This window comes from Parasteatoda tepidariorum, chromosome 3, assembly GCF_043381705.1.
Source record: "Parasteatoda tepidariorum isolate YZ-2023 chromosome 3, CAS_Ptep_4.0, whole genome shotgun sequence".
In the NCBI taxonomy this organism is placed as follows: Eukaryota; Metazoa; Arthropoda; class Arachnida; order Araneae; family Theridiidae; genus Parasteatoda; species Parasteatoda tepidariorum.
The window spans coordinates 52740339-52759730 of NC_092206.1; the positions used below are offsets into that span (position 1 = coordinate 52740339).

A 19392-nucleotide genomic window follows, 5' to 3' on the forward strand; every position below is an offset into this window, starting at 1 on the left:
TTTTTTTGAAAGTATGCATGCTCATAATTTATTCAATAGTTAAGACAACCTAAAAGAATAATAATGAATGCAGTAACTGTGAATGAAAATGATAAATATTATCTAAATTTGTTCCATTTCTCTCAGAATTTTTTTTTAGATTAGTTTACAATAAAATTGAAACAAATTATTTTAGACATGATCAAAACCCTCTTCACTATTTTTAAGAAAATTCAATATTAATCTTTCTATATAAAATAAATTTTAATTAGCAATATATTTCATAGAAAAAAAAGATACCTCTGTATTATGTCACTAAAATAAACATAAATCAAGTAATTCAACTAAATGAAATTTCATTACTAAACTGCTTCACACAATTTCGGCAGATCAAACAAAGGATTTCTAAGGAAGCAGAGAAAAACTTTGATAAATGAATTTTTATAACGATTTTCTTAAAATACATACATTTTACAAACTATTTACTTTAAAATCTAACGCGTGGTATTCACAGATATTTAATAAAATTCATTAATCTTTTTAAAAATTTCATGTAATTTTTTTATATACTGCTATGAAACGAACACTAATATTATAAATCTTTAATCAATAAGAATTACCTGTAATTAAAACTTTCATGATGATAAAATATGAAATCCCGCGCAGCCAAACACAGAAAATGGCTTCCTCTAACAATAGCTTTTGTTTAAACAACGCCAATTGCTTTGGCGAAAAAGTTTGGTCACACAATCAATATAGGGTTATAAGAAAATTGATGGATAAAAGCTAGCGTCAAGCTCACTCCGCCCAGTTACCAATTCCTAAATTGACCAAATATCCTACTGGGTGAGGTCCCGCAGTGGACTGATCGTTAGGACACGGTTCCCAGCAGATCACCGAAGTCAAGCATCACTGGCTACTGTCAGTGTGCTGGGTGGTTGACCACTTGGATCAGTCTGCGTAGGGACCGAGGGTGTGCGGTATTGGTCCTCGTTAAACTGTGCTACCGTAAAGTGCTCGACTTCGCGCGCAGGTCGTCGGGCTACCGAAGCGGGGGTGCCATCCCCTCCGCAGAGGATCAAAAATTGTGATGGCATGTCTTCGGATCATCCTCCGGGATGTTTCCCAGCTCTAGTGCGACATAAAATAACAACAAGAACAAGCTACTGAGTGAGAATGAAAACCTGATTAGTGAAATTTATTCTTCCCTTAATCAATCTGGTTCTCCTTCTTCATAGACAGTGATCGCAGATGCGAGATTAACATGCAAGGAGAATACTTATTAAGATTCATAATTAATGGAAAGTTGAAAAAAGATTAATCGAAAAACTGATCACGCATGCACGAGACAAGTATGATTAAATACAGTAAGAATGCCCCTTTTTTAAACGTTCTGACTGTATACCAAAAATTAAAGTGTGCGAATTCCAGGACCATTGTCACTGAATACGAATCAAGCACTTATGATCGCCGAAAACAAAAATAGAAAGCCTGATAGGTGACTATTTCGGAGAGAAACATTTTTCTTTTTACTTATTCTTCTTTCTTTTTACTTATTCTTCTTTCTTTTTACTTATTCTTATTCGCACTTATTCGTACTCGACAACAAGTCGAAGAGCATGAGCCGCATTTAGCGAGAAAGGCTTTTTAGAGATAAGATTGAGAACCTAATTGATAAAATATATTTATCGGCGAAAACCTAGGGTCAATGTATATGACTGCCTTAGACGCGCATGTGAATGTTTCAGTTTATAAACACTATTTAAATATTCGAGGAATGTGTTTTTCATTGGCATTTGTTGATATTCTCTTACGAATGGTGCTTTCTACACTAAGGAACGCTGCAAGCTCCTTACCGCCTATACTTCCGTGTTACTGTTACAGCTGTATTTCCAAGCCATTTGGCTCACAACGATATCATTGTGCTTTGAGATTCTTGCAAACGTGGTATTTGATTACTTATTACTTGTGTTTACAATGCTAAAGATCCTAACGCTAACGTAAGATGGTGCACAGCTTGCAACAAGGACAACCAGTAAAAAACAAATGAACTAGCAGAAGAACATTACAGTCACTGATCCTTGAAATATTTAAACAAATTATTATGGAAATTTTTTTAATTATCCTAATTAAATACATAATTTTAAAAATTAGAATATGCATCACACTAAATCAAAATGAAAATGATGGAAGTAGAAATTTAATTTAAAATTCAATAGTCTAGCTCATTTGCTCCTCACAGCATACGGTAGCACATAACTAGTTTTGAACATTTTTCTGTTCCTAATCTATTACGGAGTTTCGAATGAATTAGTCCAAAACTGGAAAACATCCGTTCTATTGAAGCAGAACTGGCAGGGCATGACAAAAGTTGTATGGCTAATTCTACAAATTCAGAAGCTGGACCGGACTTAAAAGATTCACATTTGCTTATAGCCTAGTTACTTCCATGTTACTGGATCCATATTTTTCACACTTGGTAAAAAATAAGAAGATGGAAATGGTGATGCTTCACTTTCAGATGATATTACGAATGGTAAACAATTAACCCACAATTTTTTTTTCCAGCCCAAATACGAGCACCTTCACTTTGTGTATCTGACAAACCTTCTCCCTTACACATTGCATGTAACATATAGGCAGAGCCTGACAAAGGTAGGGGCATGCGGCGCAGCCTCTCCGAACCACGACATCAAGGGGGGGGGGCCCAATTCGACTAGAAAGTTTATTTTACGCTACTTTAATTAATAATTTTTTTTAAACAAAATATCAGTTCAGTGTAAAATTAGCTTCTTCATTAATCTATCGTATGAGCACAGAAAATCTAAATTTCGTAAATCCATGGCTTTCTAGGACATAATTCAGCTATTCCAGCCTGTATTTTTACATATCGCAAAATGTGATATGTTTACAAAAATACAGGCTCCTGATTGGCTTAATTGAGTAATCGTAATTGTTAATCACAACTGCTCAACTGCTGTTGAATTTTTGCAGCACTGAGAAATCAAAACAATAAATTATGAGTTGTATTTTCTCAAAAAATGTGAAATATTCTTTTTATTAATTAATTTCATTTGCAAGACTATGAAAATCTCCCGCATCCCTTCCCAAAGAGTCCCGCAGTGGACTGATCGTTAAGACAGGGTTCTCATCAGATCACCGAAGTCAAGCATCACTGGCTGCAGTCAGTGTGCAGGTGGGTGACCCACTTGGATCAGTCTGCGTAGGGACCGAGGGTGTGCGGTATTGGTCCTCGTTAAACTGTGCTACCGTAAAGTGCTCGACTTCGCGTGCAGGTCGTTGGGCTACCGAAGCGGGGGTGCTATCCCCTCTGCAGAGGATCAAAATTGTGATGGCATGTCTTCGGATCGTCCTCAGGGATGTTTCCCAGACCGTCGCCAATAGCCCACTGTGAAGCTCTAGTGTGACGTAAATCAACAGCAACAACAGCAACCCTTCCCAAATATCGAATGATACCGCACAGTGATGACTGCAACCGTATCTTAACTGATCACGTGACTTCACGATCTTTGTTTACAATCAATCGTGTAGCGCGCTTTCAAATGTAAGTAAAATGTAATGTGTTTTCGTGTTGAGCTTCTAGTAAACTTGGTAAGTTTCGGCTAAACTATGTTATTCTTTATTTGAAAAAACTTGAGATTTTTATAGGTGGTGAGTAAGTTCTGTTTACAGATATTGTTTATTATGATACATACTATACATAATTCTTGACTATTTTGTTTAGCCCATAATAAATTAGCTTGACTGTGATGCCAGATTTATAAATAGGTCAGAATAATTTAAATATTTTTTGTTACAAGATGAAATTGCATTGTTTTTTGATTAATAACTTCTGGGTGGCAGAGCTGAACCATAAACATTTTGCTGACATTTTTAGGTATACACGTTATTTTTTTTAATTCTTATATCTATTAAAAGCAGAATTAATTCATTTTTTATGTGTATCTCCACAAGCTTATTAAACTATTTTAATTAGGTTTTGATGATATTTGTGTTCTGTGGGAGGGTGTGCTTTTTCCTTAAAAATAGTGTTTGTTTTGGAAATTAGAAGTGGTTGTTTATTTCACATAGTGGTTGTTATGCACATAGTTGGCTTAATTATTATCGTTTAGTTTATAGGGAATAATTTATTTTGATTAAATTCTTAATTATACTGTATTAAAGCTACAATAAAAAATGGAGCGGTCTTACATGTCTGGGAGTCAGAAAAGGAAACATAAAAAGGCTCGAGAACTTCAAGCTAAAAAGGCTAAATGGAGCATCTTAAAATTCTTTCCTGCACGTATAGAAGAATCGGAAATCTCTCCTGCATCACAAATGCAACCGTTACCCAATTTGCAAGATGTTGGTGATATAAAGCCCCATGAACGCGAAGAACTGGAGTGTGCTTCTGTAGATGAAATGCCCCAAAATAACAAACAGGAAGTACCAATCAATGATCCGGCTGCCGATTATGAAGTGCACCAAGAACAAGAATGTTTTACCGCAAATGTTTTATCACCTGAAAAGGACATTCAGCGAAAAGTGCCGATTGATGATCCGGCTAAATGGCACACTATCACTGATGATATGATCGATCATTTTCTTAGAAAGCCACCTCCACAAAATATGGATCTGGTAAAAAACACTGTGAAAATATTCAATGGAGGCAAACGTCTTTTAACCAAAATTAATTTTTTTAAAATTAAAAAAAACGGTGAAAAATTGGCAAGAGAATGGCTGGTATTATCAGCATCAGAAAAGAAATTATTTTGCTGGGTTTGCAAATTATTTGGAAATACAACAACTAGCCTTTCAACATCTGGCTTCGATGATTGGAAGCATGTTGTCTTTCGACTTACAGAGCATGAAAATTCTTTTATGCACTGGGAATCAATTTTAAGGTTTACCCAAAGACTTAAAACTGAAAAAAGAATTGATTCTGCAATAATCAAGCAATATCAAAGTGAAGTACATTACTGGCATTCAGTATTACAAAGAATTGTTGAAACAGTTAAATTTTTATCATCAAGAGGTATGGCTTTTTTTGGGGAAAATGAAATGTTCGGTTCAACTCATAATGGGAACTTTTTGGGTTGCCTTGAATTGATAGCCCACTTTGATCCATTTCTTGTGAAGCATATCGAAAAAGCTGGTAATCAAGGAATTGGCAATGTTAATTATTTATCATCAACAATTGTGAATGAATTTGTTGAATTAATGGGTGAAAAAGTCTTGAATGTTGTTATTACAGAAGTTATAGATGCCAAGTATTTTTTAATTATAGTCGATTCTACTCCAGATGTTACCCATATGGACCAGTTAACTTTAATTTTGCGATATCTTGGTCCTGATTATAAACCTGTTGAAAGGTTTATAAATTTTATACAAATTTTTGGTCACAATGCAGAAAGTTTAACCAATGTTATATTGCAAGTTTTGGAAGATTGAGGTCTTGACGTAAAATATTGCAGGGGCCACAGTTATGACAACGCCTCCAAGTTGGCAGAGAAATATTCAGGTGTTCAAGCAAGAATTAAAAATATTAATTCTACTGTGGAATACGTACCATGTTCTGCTCATTCTTTGAATTTGCTTGGAATAAATGCTGTAGAATCCTGTATTAGAGTTTTCTGTTTCAACATACCGATGGCAGATTATGATTGATAATTTTAAAGGAAGTAAGCAAAAACTGACCTTAAAAAATTGTTCATGTACACGATGGTGTGCTACTAAGGCATTGCGTCAAAACTACGCTTCAGTTTAAAAATCTTTGAGTTATTTGGGAGACTATCAAGACCAAACTTCTTCCACTAGAAATGAAGTTAAAGCTCTTTTTAAAAAATTACTTAAGATTGAAAATGCACTAAATACAGTTGTGTGGGATAGCATTTTACAAAGATCACATCAAGCTAGTGAAGTTCTGCAAAATTCTAATGTTCAATTAGAGATAGTATCGCCATTAATTGACTCTTTAATAAGTTTCGTGCAGTCAGTTCAAAATGAATTTGACAAATATGAAGATGAAGCATTGCAAATTTTGCCAGAAAACAGTATGTATGAGGCAAAAAGAAAAAAAATTACACCTCAAATGAATACATTATTAACTGTCACTACAAGTTATGTGACACATTGATTATAAACTTAACAAACTGCAAAATTCCATATGAAAAATTGCAAAATAGATTTTCATGTTTGCTAAACACAGGATCAAATTTCCAAATAACCAAAGCAGAGGAATTAGTAAGGCACTATCCTTCTGATTTAGACGAGGAGTTCCCTGATGAACTGCAACATTTTCATTGTTTTCCAGTAGATAAGCAGGCAACTGCATTAGATATGATAAAAATGTTAAAAAAATTTAATTGATCTTCATCATTTTCTAATGTTGAGACTGCACTTCAAATTTTTTTATCATTACAATTTCAAACTGCACTGACCAAAGATCCTTTTCATTGCTGAAAAGATTAAAATCTCCCATAAGGTCATACATTCTTCAAAGAAAATTGTCTCAACTTTCTATGTTATGTTTAAATTCGGATATAACAAAAAATATTGATTATAATGATATAATTGATAATTTTGCTGAAAGTAAAATTAGAAAAAAACCATTGAAAAAGAAATAGACATAATATTGACTTATCATGCAAAATTGTCTCTGTCTCATAACAATATTGTATGTAATTGTAAAATTACAGTTATATTATGGTACAATTTATAATCTCCCTCTTTTACACTGAATTCCTAGTTATGTAATTTTTTCTTCATTTATTGAAAGAATAGTAAATCTTGGTTTAAAACTGAGTAAGTATAATAAACATGTTAAAATTTTGTTGATTTAAAAATAAACATCATCATTCAAGGTCAATATAAATGTTATTATTTTCAGTTTTTTTACACAGTAATGGCTGGTTGACCGACCATTTAAAGCTAAGCACATATGGCGCTAGGGGGGCCCCGAGATGTTTTTGCCTCGGGCCCCAATTAGGCTAAGTCAGACCCTGCATATAGGCCAAAAAATGGAAGGGCTTAAGTATTTCCTTCATTCTCTTCTGAATTACAGAAATATGTGGTTGCAATGAAACGTCCTTTATTAGAGACAGCCATATTGAACATGCATCAGCAATCGAACAAGTATCTTTTTGTGAGGTTTCTAGACCAATAGCAACTGGCTGAAGCATCGAGAACAGATCCTTGCATTGCTTAAACAAATTGTAGTCATCTACAAATGTCAGCATCAACTTTCTCTTCATATTTTTCTGCAATCTGTATGTAAAATGATCTATTCTTTAAAAAAGTATTAATGCATGTAAGTTGACTGTTCCACCTTGTGTCTCCAGTAATTGAGGTTTTAAAGATTCAGGGAATTCTTTAAGCAAACCTGCTGGAAAGTGGCAATTTCTGAAGTACTTTTGAATCTTTACGACTTGTTTCATTATTGTCTCTGGAGTAAGAGCTTGTCCAACTAAATTCAACCAGTGAGCTGAACACCCATACAACAGTAACTCATTTCCATTATCTGCCAAAAGTTCTCTTGTCTTTTCCATTATCTGTAACAACTGCTTTGACATCACAGGAATATTTATCTTTAGCTTTCTCAATTGCATTTTCAATTATGTGTTTATGAAAATCTGCATTTTTTGTAGTTGCACCAGCCTCAATGGCATACAGAAAGTAAACCTTTCCTTCACTATGAATACAGGTTGCTATAACTCAGTGGTTCCCAACCTTTTGAGGACCATCGCTCCCCTCTTGGGGTTGGCTGACACATATCGCCCCTTTCTCTTTTAGCTCAAAAAACCATTCATTGTTGCTTGTGAGCAACCGAACACTGAAAATATGCTATGTTATTTGATTTTAATTTAAATTGTAATGCAAATAAGGAGGCACATTTATCCTGTCATTTTTATTAATTAAAAATTTTATTCCTACCATATTTTTTTTTTCCAAAAAGAAATGATATTTAGAACGGAATAATCAAAGCAAAAGTACATTTTTTAAAATTCATAGTTTAATGTAATCAAGAAAAAGTTAAAACGTTAACAACTAAATTTTGAGAAAAAAAAAATGAAGAGGGAGAAAGTACATTTTTACCACTTCAATGACTGCCCTGTGCTTGGTGTATTTCAAGTTAAAGCTTGAATGTCAGGTTTTATGCTCGTCAAATGTCCAACCTATCCCTTTGCTTTGTGAGCAGCTGGAAGACAGAACTAAATCCTCTCTCCACTAAATATGTTGACGGGAACGAGAAGCGACTCAGTTTGTTTCCACAATTGTGGATAAGTGTCTATAAGCTTCACCCAAGCTAACTCGTAACCGTATTTTTTAAAGACGACTTTAGCCTCACAGTCATACTTCAAATCTAAAATCTCAGTTTACAAAGAGGAAGTGAGCTTATCCACAACTTCAAAAGAGAAAGGATCGAAAATCCAATCCGAAATTTCTAATTTCATTAAATCTTTAAATCTTGATTCCATAACTGATCAAGGTGATCAGTAAAAATTAAGATTTTATTTTCGAGAACTTCGATATCTGCCATCGAACACTTTTTAAGAGTTGGAAATTGCATTATCTCTTTGCGACCAATATTTGACTTGTAGATATCAAACTTGGCTATGAATGAAGATATGATTCCCTTAACCTTGATTATGTTCATTTCATTTCCTTGAAGTTTTACGTTCCTTCCTTCATTTGCGTTTCCTTCATTTTTTCAAAACTATGAGTGAGGTACGCAGTTTCAACTTGCGTTGCTTCAAACTCTCACTTAAAACAGGATCTGTGGTGTCGAGAAACTCAGTAACCGAATCCAGCAATTCGAAGAAACGGCTCAGTTTCCTTTTGAAAGCCATCTCACAGCTGTATGTAGGAGCAGGAATTCGAAATCTTCATCATTTTCATGGCAAAGTTCTCGGAACAAACGGTTATTAGGAGAATTAGCTTTTATTTTATGGATGCCAGAAATAACCAATTTTTTGCAGCCAAAGGTTGACGATGAATGACATAATGAATGGTGAGATAACTTCCGGTACTTCTTTTTTAAGGTGACCCAGTATGACAACCAGACATGGTTGGAGCACCATCTGTTGCACAAGCACTTACGTTTGTGAGGGGAATTTCTTTTACCTCAAAATAATCTTTGACCAATTTAAAAAACGACAATCCTTTTGTATCTGTGTTCAAAGTTCTTGTAAACAACATTTCCTCGTTAATCTCCTTACTCTCATTTATGAATCTCACGTAAGCTAAAACAGCTTTGTTATCTATCACAGTTGATTCATCAATCTGCAACTCAAATTTACCTTCTTTCAGAAATTTGATGAGTTTTGATTCAACGTTGGCGGCCATCTCATCAATACGCCTGGAAACAGTATTATTGCTCAGAGGAACAGAGTGACTTATCAGATTTCCGCCTGCGCTACCAAAACGTATGACAAAAACGATCCTGCACTTGAATTTTTTTTAATTTTTAACAATCATAATTCTTTGTCTACACCAGAACCATAGGTTTCACATATATTTTCAATCTCAAATAGTTTTATTATTAATATTATAAGCAATTTTTATCTTTTCAGAACTTGTCGCCCCTGATCGCCCCCCTAAGGATTATCGCCCCGATGACAAGCTCTATTGCCCCCCTTTGGGGCGATCGCCCCCAGGTTGGGAACCACTGCTATAACTGAATCATTGTGAATGTTGCTCCAGCCATCTTCTACTAATGTAACTTTTTCCCCCTTCAGTTTCTCTTTAGTTAGTTGTTTGAAACTTCATCCAGCAACGAATTAGATAATGCTTTTCTGGTAGGGGGAAAATATCCAGGTCGTAATGCAGATATCATATTTTGGAATGTTGGGTGTTCCACAACATTGAAAGGAATGCTGTTAGCATAAAAAAAATTTTGCAACTAGGGTGCCCAATTTATGTGCTGCATCTGTACTTGTTCTTAAAAAAAAGGTTAGGCTTTACTTTCTTGCTTGGCATTTCAAGTTCAGTTTCATCAACATTAACCTCATCATCTGCACAACTCAAAGTAGTTGATTCTTTATTTTTCAAACACTGAGCAATATGGGTTTTCATTCAGTCTAGACGATTTGCTCTAACATTTCCACAATATTTGCATTTTGCATAATGTTTTCCATCAATTTCAATTTTATGGAAATGTTGCCACACTAAATCTGTAGGTCTGCCACCATAAATCATGCTTTCTTTTTAAAAATTTTTTTTTTATTGGTGAAATAGAAAAAAAATTAAGACCAGCAGAACCTAATTTGTGTAACTGAAAAATAGAATTTAACTCTAATGAATACAGAGATAAACCACACAGGAGATACTGGTTGAAAGTAAAGAGAGACCTCTGAAAAAAGAATACAAAAGAACTGGTTTTCCGATAACAGGTCCACCCCCATTTTGAGTGAAGGGGAGATGGGGATTAGAAGTATAAAGAAGATCTGTATTCCAGGAATACAAAAGCAACACCCTGGGGACATTTTCTACTCCACCAAACAAAGTATGTTGAAAGCAGTTCGCTAATCCCCCTCCCCCCAGTTTACTTTAGAAGAGCTAAAAATAGACAAAAATTCCCTGATTGTGAATGTTGCATGTGCCCAACCTGTTTAAAAAATTTTTCATTAAAGAATGTCTAATTTTTAGTATGATCTATACTATACATTAAATTTGGTTATAAATAAATTTCTTAATAATATTAAATGCAGATTTTAATTAACACATGAAAATGAATACATAATATTACAAAAGATGTGAGTTTTCAAAAGTACAAGATTTTGGTTACTATTCAAAATATAAGTTTTTCTTCAAAATTTTAAATGTATTTTTTCTAGAACATATTTAGAAACACTATCCTTTATAAAAAATATATAAATTTTATGTATTAATTAAATTTCACATATGAATATAGGTTTTTGACGTGATGGTTTAAACCGTCAAAAACTGTCTCATGCCAAAAACCTGCCAACCCTGTTCTATTACCATCGAACTAAACAATTTGTTCATTTCGTCTATACCACTTTCATCATTGTGTTTAGATGCTTGTCTTGTAATAATTTTTTTAATATTCCTGTTCTCTGGTTAATAATTTATCAATTATTTCTTGATTTCTAAAATTGGAGTATTTATATATTTCTTTAGTAATACGTGTGGATCATATACTACAAAAGTAATTACTGATATAATGTGGTTATTTCAGTAATTACTTTTGTAGTATATGATCATATTATACAGAATAAGTAGTGTTAAAATTAATATAATATTCATTATCTGTTACTAGGATCTATCTAGCTTTTTCACGGCAGAGGAAATGGAAAATGGTTAGAAAAAAGTTCGGTCGTCCCCATATGCGTGCGCATCAGAGCCTGCGACCAAAATAATGAAGAAGTCCAAAGAGGAATATACAAATCCAACTGCTGTCTCTATTGAGATTCCTGAGGTAAAAATGTTTTAACATAAACCCACTGAAGTGGAAATAGAGAGCAATGTTAAAGTGAAAATTGCGCACTAGCCATAGCAAAGGAGTTCCTTAGTGGTAAAAATTTACATGCAGTTGAAAACTTTAATTTAAAAAAAAGTGGTACAGGGTGTCTACCAGTGCTATAATTCCTATAAAAGTACTATTTTTGAAAAATGGAGCTGTAAATCCTATAAAAGTACTCTAATTTTGCATTTTAATTTAATAAATAAGTCATATAAACTATTTCATTTCGTAAATTTAATTAATTTCATTTTAAACACATTTCACTATTTTAAAACAACTTCTTTCTACAGTAAAGCCTCAAACATCTTGTGCACATAAAGCTGCTACAAATCATCGATAAGGAAATGGAAGATAGGAAAACAAAGTGATCTTAAAAATGCAAATACCTTAATGTGAAAGTGATTTTAAGACCAGGCTGTTGTAAACCTGACCGATATGCTGCCACCAAATTATAATCTTTAAAGTTCAGGGTTTGAATACAGATATGCTGACTTTCAAGTTTGTAGTCTGAGTGACTGCAGTGAAAATGACTGAGTCTTCAACGAAATGGTTTTAATATCCAAACAGAAAGACGACTTCAGGTTAAACATTCAACTTTGTATATTATTTAATAAACAATAACGAGAAACTTGGTAATGATACAAGAAAATTGAAATAATTTAGTTACTGGTATGTTACATAAAGATTTAACAATACATCTGCTCTGAACGAAATCTCAATTTGTTCTGCTCTTGCAGCAACTAAAAACTATTAAACTCTACATTTCTGACGTCATATCTTTTAATGATATCCGCATACGTTTAGAATGCCAATCAACACTAATTGGACTCCCGGAAACAAATTCATGTTGCTAAGTACAGATTATCAAAGGTTAACTAATTACTGCTTAAAATAGAAGGTACTTCACCCCAGTGCATTGATATCAGGAAGTAAAGTTTGGGAACCTTAACTAACAATTTCCACAAGGCGCAATATATTTCTCAATTTCGTAACAATAAAACAAGCTAGTTTACTTTCATGCTTTTGTTGTCATGCTATGGGCTTTACTTTATGCAAAAACGTTTCAATTTACTCATAAATTTAGGTAAGTCATATATTTTTGTAAGAAAAAGTTGTATAAATTCTATAAAAATACTATAATTTGAGAAAATAAATTCAGTAGTCACCCTGGTATTAACATGTCATTATTTCTATGTTGCAGATGCTTTCAGCTGACGAATTGGATAAGATATTCATCCTTACAGGCTCATCTAATTACTCTGAAGTTTTGAAATCGTATGCCTTTGTGGACAAAACATTACACATTAGAAGCATAGTCCAAGATAAGGGTCCAATTCTGTTTTCGGGTCCCTTTTGCTGTGGAAAATCAACTAATATCAACATGATCAACTATTTTCTGGCAATAGAAGTTGACAGTGAAGGAAACGAAGTCGAGAATGTGTTAAAGAATGCAGATGGAAAGTGGGTTGAGAAGGAAATTCAAACTGAGAAATTTCAGCACTTCAAGAACCTGAACATATATAAATGTCAACTTGAAACCAAACACACTAATGATGAATGCTCGAAAGGAGAATGTTTACATAGAAATTTTTTCTACGAAAACTGCGGGCAACATCCTGTCATTTTCATAAGTTTTAAAGATGTCTCATATCATAGTAATAAATTAGAAAAATCACTTAATGAGTCTATTCGAAAGTCGAGAATGTGTTAAAGAATGCAGATGGAAAGTGGGTTGAGAAGGAAATTCAAACTGAGCAATTTCAGCACTTCAAGAACCTGAACATATATAAATGTCAACTTGAAACCAAACACACTGATGATGAATGCTCGAAAAGAGAATGTTTACATAGAAATTTTTTCTACGAAAACTGCGGGCAACATCCTGTCATTTTCATAAGTTTTAAAGATGTCTAATATCATAGTAATAAATTAGAAAAATCACTTAATGAGTCTATTCGAGATACGTTTCTGCAACATCCCTATCTTGGAGAAGATGCTCAAAGTCGTTTACCTCCGTCCTTCAGGAAATTTTTTTCTCTTAGTACTGATTTATTTTCATCCTCAGAATTTTTATCCTTAAAATTTTTGGCAGTGTGCTTGAAAATACAATTTCAGAAAAAATCCTTTGTGTTGGTAGACGAATATGATGCTCTATTCACGTGATGCTAAGCGATAACACAGTTGATGAGAAGCAGGTGCAGTCTATCAAATAGTATTGGATGTGTGATTGGCTCAGTTCTGAAAGATAATCCCAACATTTCTGGTAGCGTGGTCAATGCCTCAATGGAAATGAAGGGAACTCTATCATGCCATGCTAACAATATGATGGCCTGTACCTTTTTGGAGGATCCTATCTATAAAGATTACCTTGGATTTACAGTGACAGAAGTGGAAGAGTTGCTCAAAAAACCTTTACTTCAGAAGTTGAATAAGGTGGACCTTCAGGAATTTTACGACGGTTATAAAGTGTTAAACTTCAATATAAAAATATACAACACTTATTCCATTGTGATGTACCTGAATCAATGGATTAGACACATGAAGATGAAGCATAAAGAAAAGGAAAGTCCAAAAAGTGATGACTGCAAACCAAAGAAGTACTGGGTTGACCGAGGCATTAACCTGAGTAAAGTCTTAAGGATTACCAAATTATTAGAAATGGCTGTAGTCCTTTGTGGTAGTGGAACTGCAACAGTTCAAGCAATAGAAAACAAGATGACAATTTGTCATTTATTGAGCCTCAGAAAACTACTCAGTGAACCTGATGATGTTGTTCTGAATGACGAGTTGGTTGCATTATTTTTCCATTTCTTGAAAAATTGTGGTTACTTGTGCATTACAGAGGAGACTGCGAATACAATCACTTTGTCTGTACCAAACAAGGAAATTCAAATTTCTTTAATCAGAGATATATTTTATTCAGGATTGTGTGCAAAACTATATCGTCTGGATCATAAAAAATACATCAATGCATTAAAGAAACTTGACATGGATGCTGAATCTACATTTCAAGATTTTGCAAACTCAATTGTTAGCATGTTCCCACAAAAATCGTGGGCAAAAACACAGGATGAACTCAAAGGCATCATGTTTGCTTTTGCATTCAAGGATGATATGTTTAGCAAAGTAGAAAGTGAATGCCATGTTGTACCTGAAAGACGATTTCGAGCTGATCTTGTCATTATTAAAAAAGATGGAATTGGTGTAACTGTGGAGATAGCATCTGGTAACGATAGTGAAGAAGAGGCTTTGCAAAAAATTTTTGATAAGCAATATTTTAAAGCTCTTCCTGATAGCATTGAACAAAAAATTTACATTGGCTTGCAGTTCAATTATTCCATTGGTAGCGCAAATATCTGTTCTAAAGTAACTTCTGGAAAAACTCCTAACACGGAGATCACAGCAGCGAAATTCAATGAGTTCAAGATTATTCATTGCAGTGCACGGCGAAATGACTAGAAAACAAAAGTATGAGAAGTGTAGGAAAAATAAGGAAAAAAAAGTTTTTTTGTTTAATCTTTTAAACTGACTTTAAACTTTTAAAAGAAATTAATAGTCTAAATTATTTTGTAAGGTTTTTTTGGAATTTATATCTTTCCTTAAATTATAGAGCAAAGTCTGACACATGTGTTACTTCAAATTTCTCATCATTCTTTTTGTTGTTTCTTTAGTAAAATTATTTTGATAAGATGATGCCAAAAAATCTTTATTGTTAAAAGAAAATTTATGCACTTCAAAGAGGGTAAACACTATCTGGTGACCAAGTAAAGTCACAAGTATCAAAGTAAAGTCACAAGTATCAGATATTTAAGAAAAGTGAAAGGGGAAAAACAAGTTTGATCTCTGCTTAACCTTTTTTTTCGAGGATTTGAAAAACGATGCCATTATCTAAGATTATGCTTCCATCTGACACATTGAAATATAGCCCTATTTCATGAGTTCATCAGGAAAGATCATGTTCCTCAAGACTATTGTACTTTGTTTGAAGAGTTTTTTTTTTCCTATCCATGTTGTAGTTTGTAAATGTTTTTTATATGACTCTGAAAGATGCTTATGATTTATAATTTATATAAAAAAAATTCTTTCCTGTGATTTATACTTAAATTCTTTTCGAGGATTTGAAAACTATGTCATTATCTGAGATTATGCTTTCATCTAATATGTTGAAAATATTGCTCTGTTTTTTAGAGTTGATAAGGAAAGATCATGTTCTTTAAGACTAAATTATATTTCCTTTAAAAAGTTTTCAAAAGAGTTTTTTTTTATGTATATTGTAGTTTGTAACTGTATACATGACTCTGGAAAATGCTTAAGATTTATAATTTTTTTAAATTTCTTGTTATTTGTACTGAAGTTCTTTCAGAGGATTTTAAAACAATGTCACTATCTGAAATAATGTTTTCATCTAACACGTTGAAATATTGCTCTTTTTTTAGAGTTCATAAGGAAATATCATGTTTTTTAAGAGACTAAATTGTATTTTCTTTAAAAAGTTCTCAAAAAGAGTTTTTTTTATCTATGTTGTAGTTTGTAAATAGTTTATATGACTCTAGAAGATGCTTCTGATTTATAATTTATTTGAAAATATCTTGCTTGTCATTTATACTTACTGTCTTCGAGGATTTGAAAACTATACCATTATCTGAGATTATGTTTTCATTTAACACGTTGAAATATTGCCCTGTTTTTTAGAGTTCATAAGGAAAGATCACGTTCTTTAAGAATAATTGTATTTTCTTTGAAGAGATTTCAAGATAAGTATTTTTTTTTTATCTATGTAGCAGTTTGTAAATATTTGACATGATTGACAAAGCAACTGAAACGAATATGTTTTGTTACTTTCAGTTGCTTTGTTACTAAAAAGAACATTTGCTTAGGTTTTTATTCTACATTTTTCGTGAATTAACAAAACAAGGCTATTTCCTGACATTATGCTTCCAATTACATTGGAAATTGCTCTATTACATTTCAAAACTAATTACTGAATTCAAAATTTTTTTTATTCCATTGTTCGAATAAGAGCGACAAAAACTTAATGGTTCTGGGATATGTCTGGGGATAAATTAAAATAAAAAAAGATATCACTTTTATACAGCTTGAAAATTTCATGATTTTAGGTGTTAAGCTTTTTTGCAGCAAAACAAATTGTCACAGAAACATTCAAAACTGTAGTGGTTGCTCCGGCTTGTACAATCTTTTAATAAAAAAATTTTTCTGTACAAACTAATGCACTTTTTTTATTAATTAGATGATTGACCGAAAGACATATTGACTCATTCCCCCATTCACTAATTTGCCAACTTACTGATTTACTAATTCAAAAATTATCTGATATGCTTGCCTCCTTCCAATAATTCACTTCACACAATAATTCACATTCAATTAATCGATCATCTACTTATTCACTCGAATTCAGATTCAGTTTAATTATGATTAAAATTACATTCAGTTGATTTAGGTTAATTAATTATTATCATAATATTCATACAATTCTTTATTCTCAGTATATATTGTCATACACGACTAAAAGGAATTTTTTATTTATTCCCATATTTCTGTAAAGCTTTTCTATCTTGATTCTCTTAATGAAAGCAATAGAATTAGTTAATAAGTTACTGCCTTAAAAAAATGGATTTTTTAGAGCATCTCTTAACGGTGTTAGTAAAGCAAGAACAAAGCAACGAAGCAAGATGTAATGAAGCAAAGAAAAAAACTTTCTGCTAATAAAATTTACTTTATATTTTAGTTTTTAATTGCTGATTAGCTTAAGATTTATGCTTGATAGAATTAACGTTTGATTATTTTCAATGGATCGGAAATAAAAAAAACTAGATTATTTTGATTTCTTTTACTTTCATATTTTTTTACTTTTAAATTTCAATTGAAAATCAGTTTTTTTTTCATGTCTTATAAATTGAAAGACACAACTGGTATTTGCTTTTCAATTTTTAGTAATCGAAATGTTTAAGTTAATTTTATTTTTCAGAAAATTTTTTTTTGTTAAAAAGTAATCTTTTTTTATTTTATTTTTAGACTTTTTTTCTTTTTCTTGTATTAATATTGAATATAAAAGATTTAAAGGCTCTCGGAATTTTTACACTATGCTAAAATAACTGAATTAAATGCTTAAAAATTTTAACTATTTTTTACCTTATTTTAATTAGATTACCGAAACCGAGAATATTTATAAATTATAATAAATTTCTTATTATAGCTAACCAAAATTGCCTTAATAGTCACTTCCTTGAATAATTTTTTTTTATTCTTTAAATATGTTTGAACCTGAAAATTAAAGAAATTCTTCATCGCTTTATTTTTTAATAAAAGTGAGGAATTTTACAATTGCAAACCTTTTGGTCGATTCTAAGAAAAGTTTCAATAAAAATTGTTCTATTACAAAAAAATGAAAACTTTTGAAATATTATACATTTTTGAAAAATGACATCCATTTTGGCAACAAAAAATTTACATATTTATTTTAAATTTTGACATGTGGATTTCAAGATCAGAAATGAATAACCTAATTGTTGTATAGCTGTTGAAAAATGCTGGGTCATTCACATGAAAGTATGTTATTAATAATGACCACGTCAATAGCCAATAAATTTTAAGAAGTAAAATAGATTATATACACACTTAACGATTACTTGTTGTGACCTTTCAATACAGCTTTTTTTTTTACTGGTAAACTATAAAAGTAAAAAAATTTTATGCAAATTGGATTAAGTGTTTAAGCTCGAAAACTAGTGGAACTGAAAACTGCATTAAACATAGTTTTAAATGAAAACGTCGTATAAATTTAAAAAAATATTTATAACAAGTAAATACGAAAAATTTTAAGAAAGAGAGAAAATATTGTAGTACATTCCCATACAACAAAGGAGAGGATAGGGATCGAGCGGGTTAAGACATAGAACCCAGATTGCGTATTCGAGAGTTGCGATCGCGAATAGAAAGTTTAATCTTTTTACTCAGGTTAATTACATCTGTATTTTTGTTCTGGGAATTCAAATGGATAGTGTTTTATTATAAATGTAAACTATAACAATCCAGAGCTCCATACCTACTCTAGTTCCGGTTAGAAAGTTTGCAACTGCTTACTACAGCTTATTCTGCGAGGTGATATTTTCAAACGAATAATTTTGTTTTCAATAAAAGAAATAAATTAGATAATTTCTGAGCTCAAATCTGCCGTACTTAATAAGATATTAATGCTATTAAGTAATTCTGGTGAGTTTGAAGTGAAAATTTGTTTTAGTTATTTATAGATATATTGATAAAAAAAGGTGACATGGTTGCTAGATTTTGAATAACTCGCTTTTTTGGCAGTCCTGGTCAGGCATAATCACTTCATTTCTTCACGAGTAGCTAAAACCCAACTCTGATAAAAAAATTCATCAAATGTGACTTAATGAACTGGGCAATATTAAGAAGATGAAGTAATATTTTAAGACACGTATTCACACATTGCTTGTATTCGGAGAAATAACCTTCGGTTCATTCGCGTAGATATATTAAATAATAATCAAAAAATTAATGTTTTCCTTTATCTTATAAAAGTTTGAATTAGAGCACTGTATTGAAGGTTAAGTTTTTTAAAATTTTGAATATTTACCAATTGCTCTGTTGAGTGAAATGTGCTCACGCAAAAAATAAAATTTTATTTTTAATATTCAAGGAATCGATTTCAACATTAATAATTAAAACTGAATATTTGTATTTATTAAAAGGTTTTAATCTATTTGAAAATCAAGACAGAAATTAACGCACTTCCTTACCCTACCCTATGACTCTCCACGCGCTAATGGTGAAAGCATGCGAAGTGTTGTGGTAGGTAGGGAGTTCTACTCTACGCCACCTGTAGCCCATTTCGATCGTTAATATTAGGTTATAATAAAACTGAAAATTATACAATTTTCTGATATATT

At 32.1% G+C, this 19392-nt stretch overlaps 3 protein-coding genes across 3 annotated transcripts; 2 read left to right on the forward strand and 1 right to left on the reverse strand.

Annotated features, from left to right (window-relative positions):
• Positions 1 to 4176: 4176 nt before the first annotated feature.
• Positions 4177 to 5430, forward strand: LOC122270079 (zinc finger MYM-type protein 5-like). The gene has a single exon (XM_043046113.1). The coding sequence runs from the start codon at positions 4177 to 4179 to the stop codon at positions 5428 to 5430; it is 1254 nt and encodes a 417-aa protein (XP_042902047.1).
• A 3585-nt stretch (positions 5431 to 9015) lies between these two features.
• Positions 9016 to 10053, reverse strand: LOC139425248 (zinc finger MYM-type protein 6-like). Its single transcript, XM_071179195.1, has 2 exons — positions 9914 to 10053; positions 9016 to 9421 (listed from the first exon to the last, which is right to left on the reverse strand). Exons 1-2 carry the CDS (start codon positions 10051 to 10053, stop codon positions 9016 to 9018), a joined length of 546 nt encoding a protein of 181 aa, XP_071035296.1.
• Positions 10054 to 11219: 1166 nt separating this feature from the next.
• LOC107446016 (uncharacterized) lies at positions 11220 to 17204 on the forward strand. Its single transcript, XM_043046112.2, is given in 3 exon segments — positions 11220 to 11419; positions 12666 to 13159; positions 13378 to 17204. Coding segments are annotated over 3 exon segments (2100 nt in total). The 5' UTR covers positions 11220 to 11359; the 3' UTR covers positions 14924 to 17204.
• The last annotated feature ends 2188 nt before the right edge of the window (positions 17205 to 19392 follow it).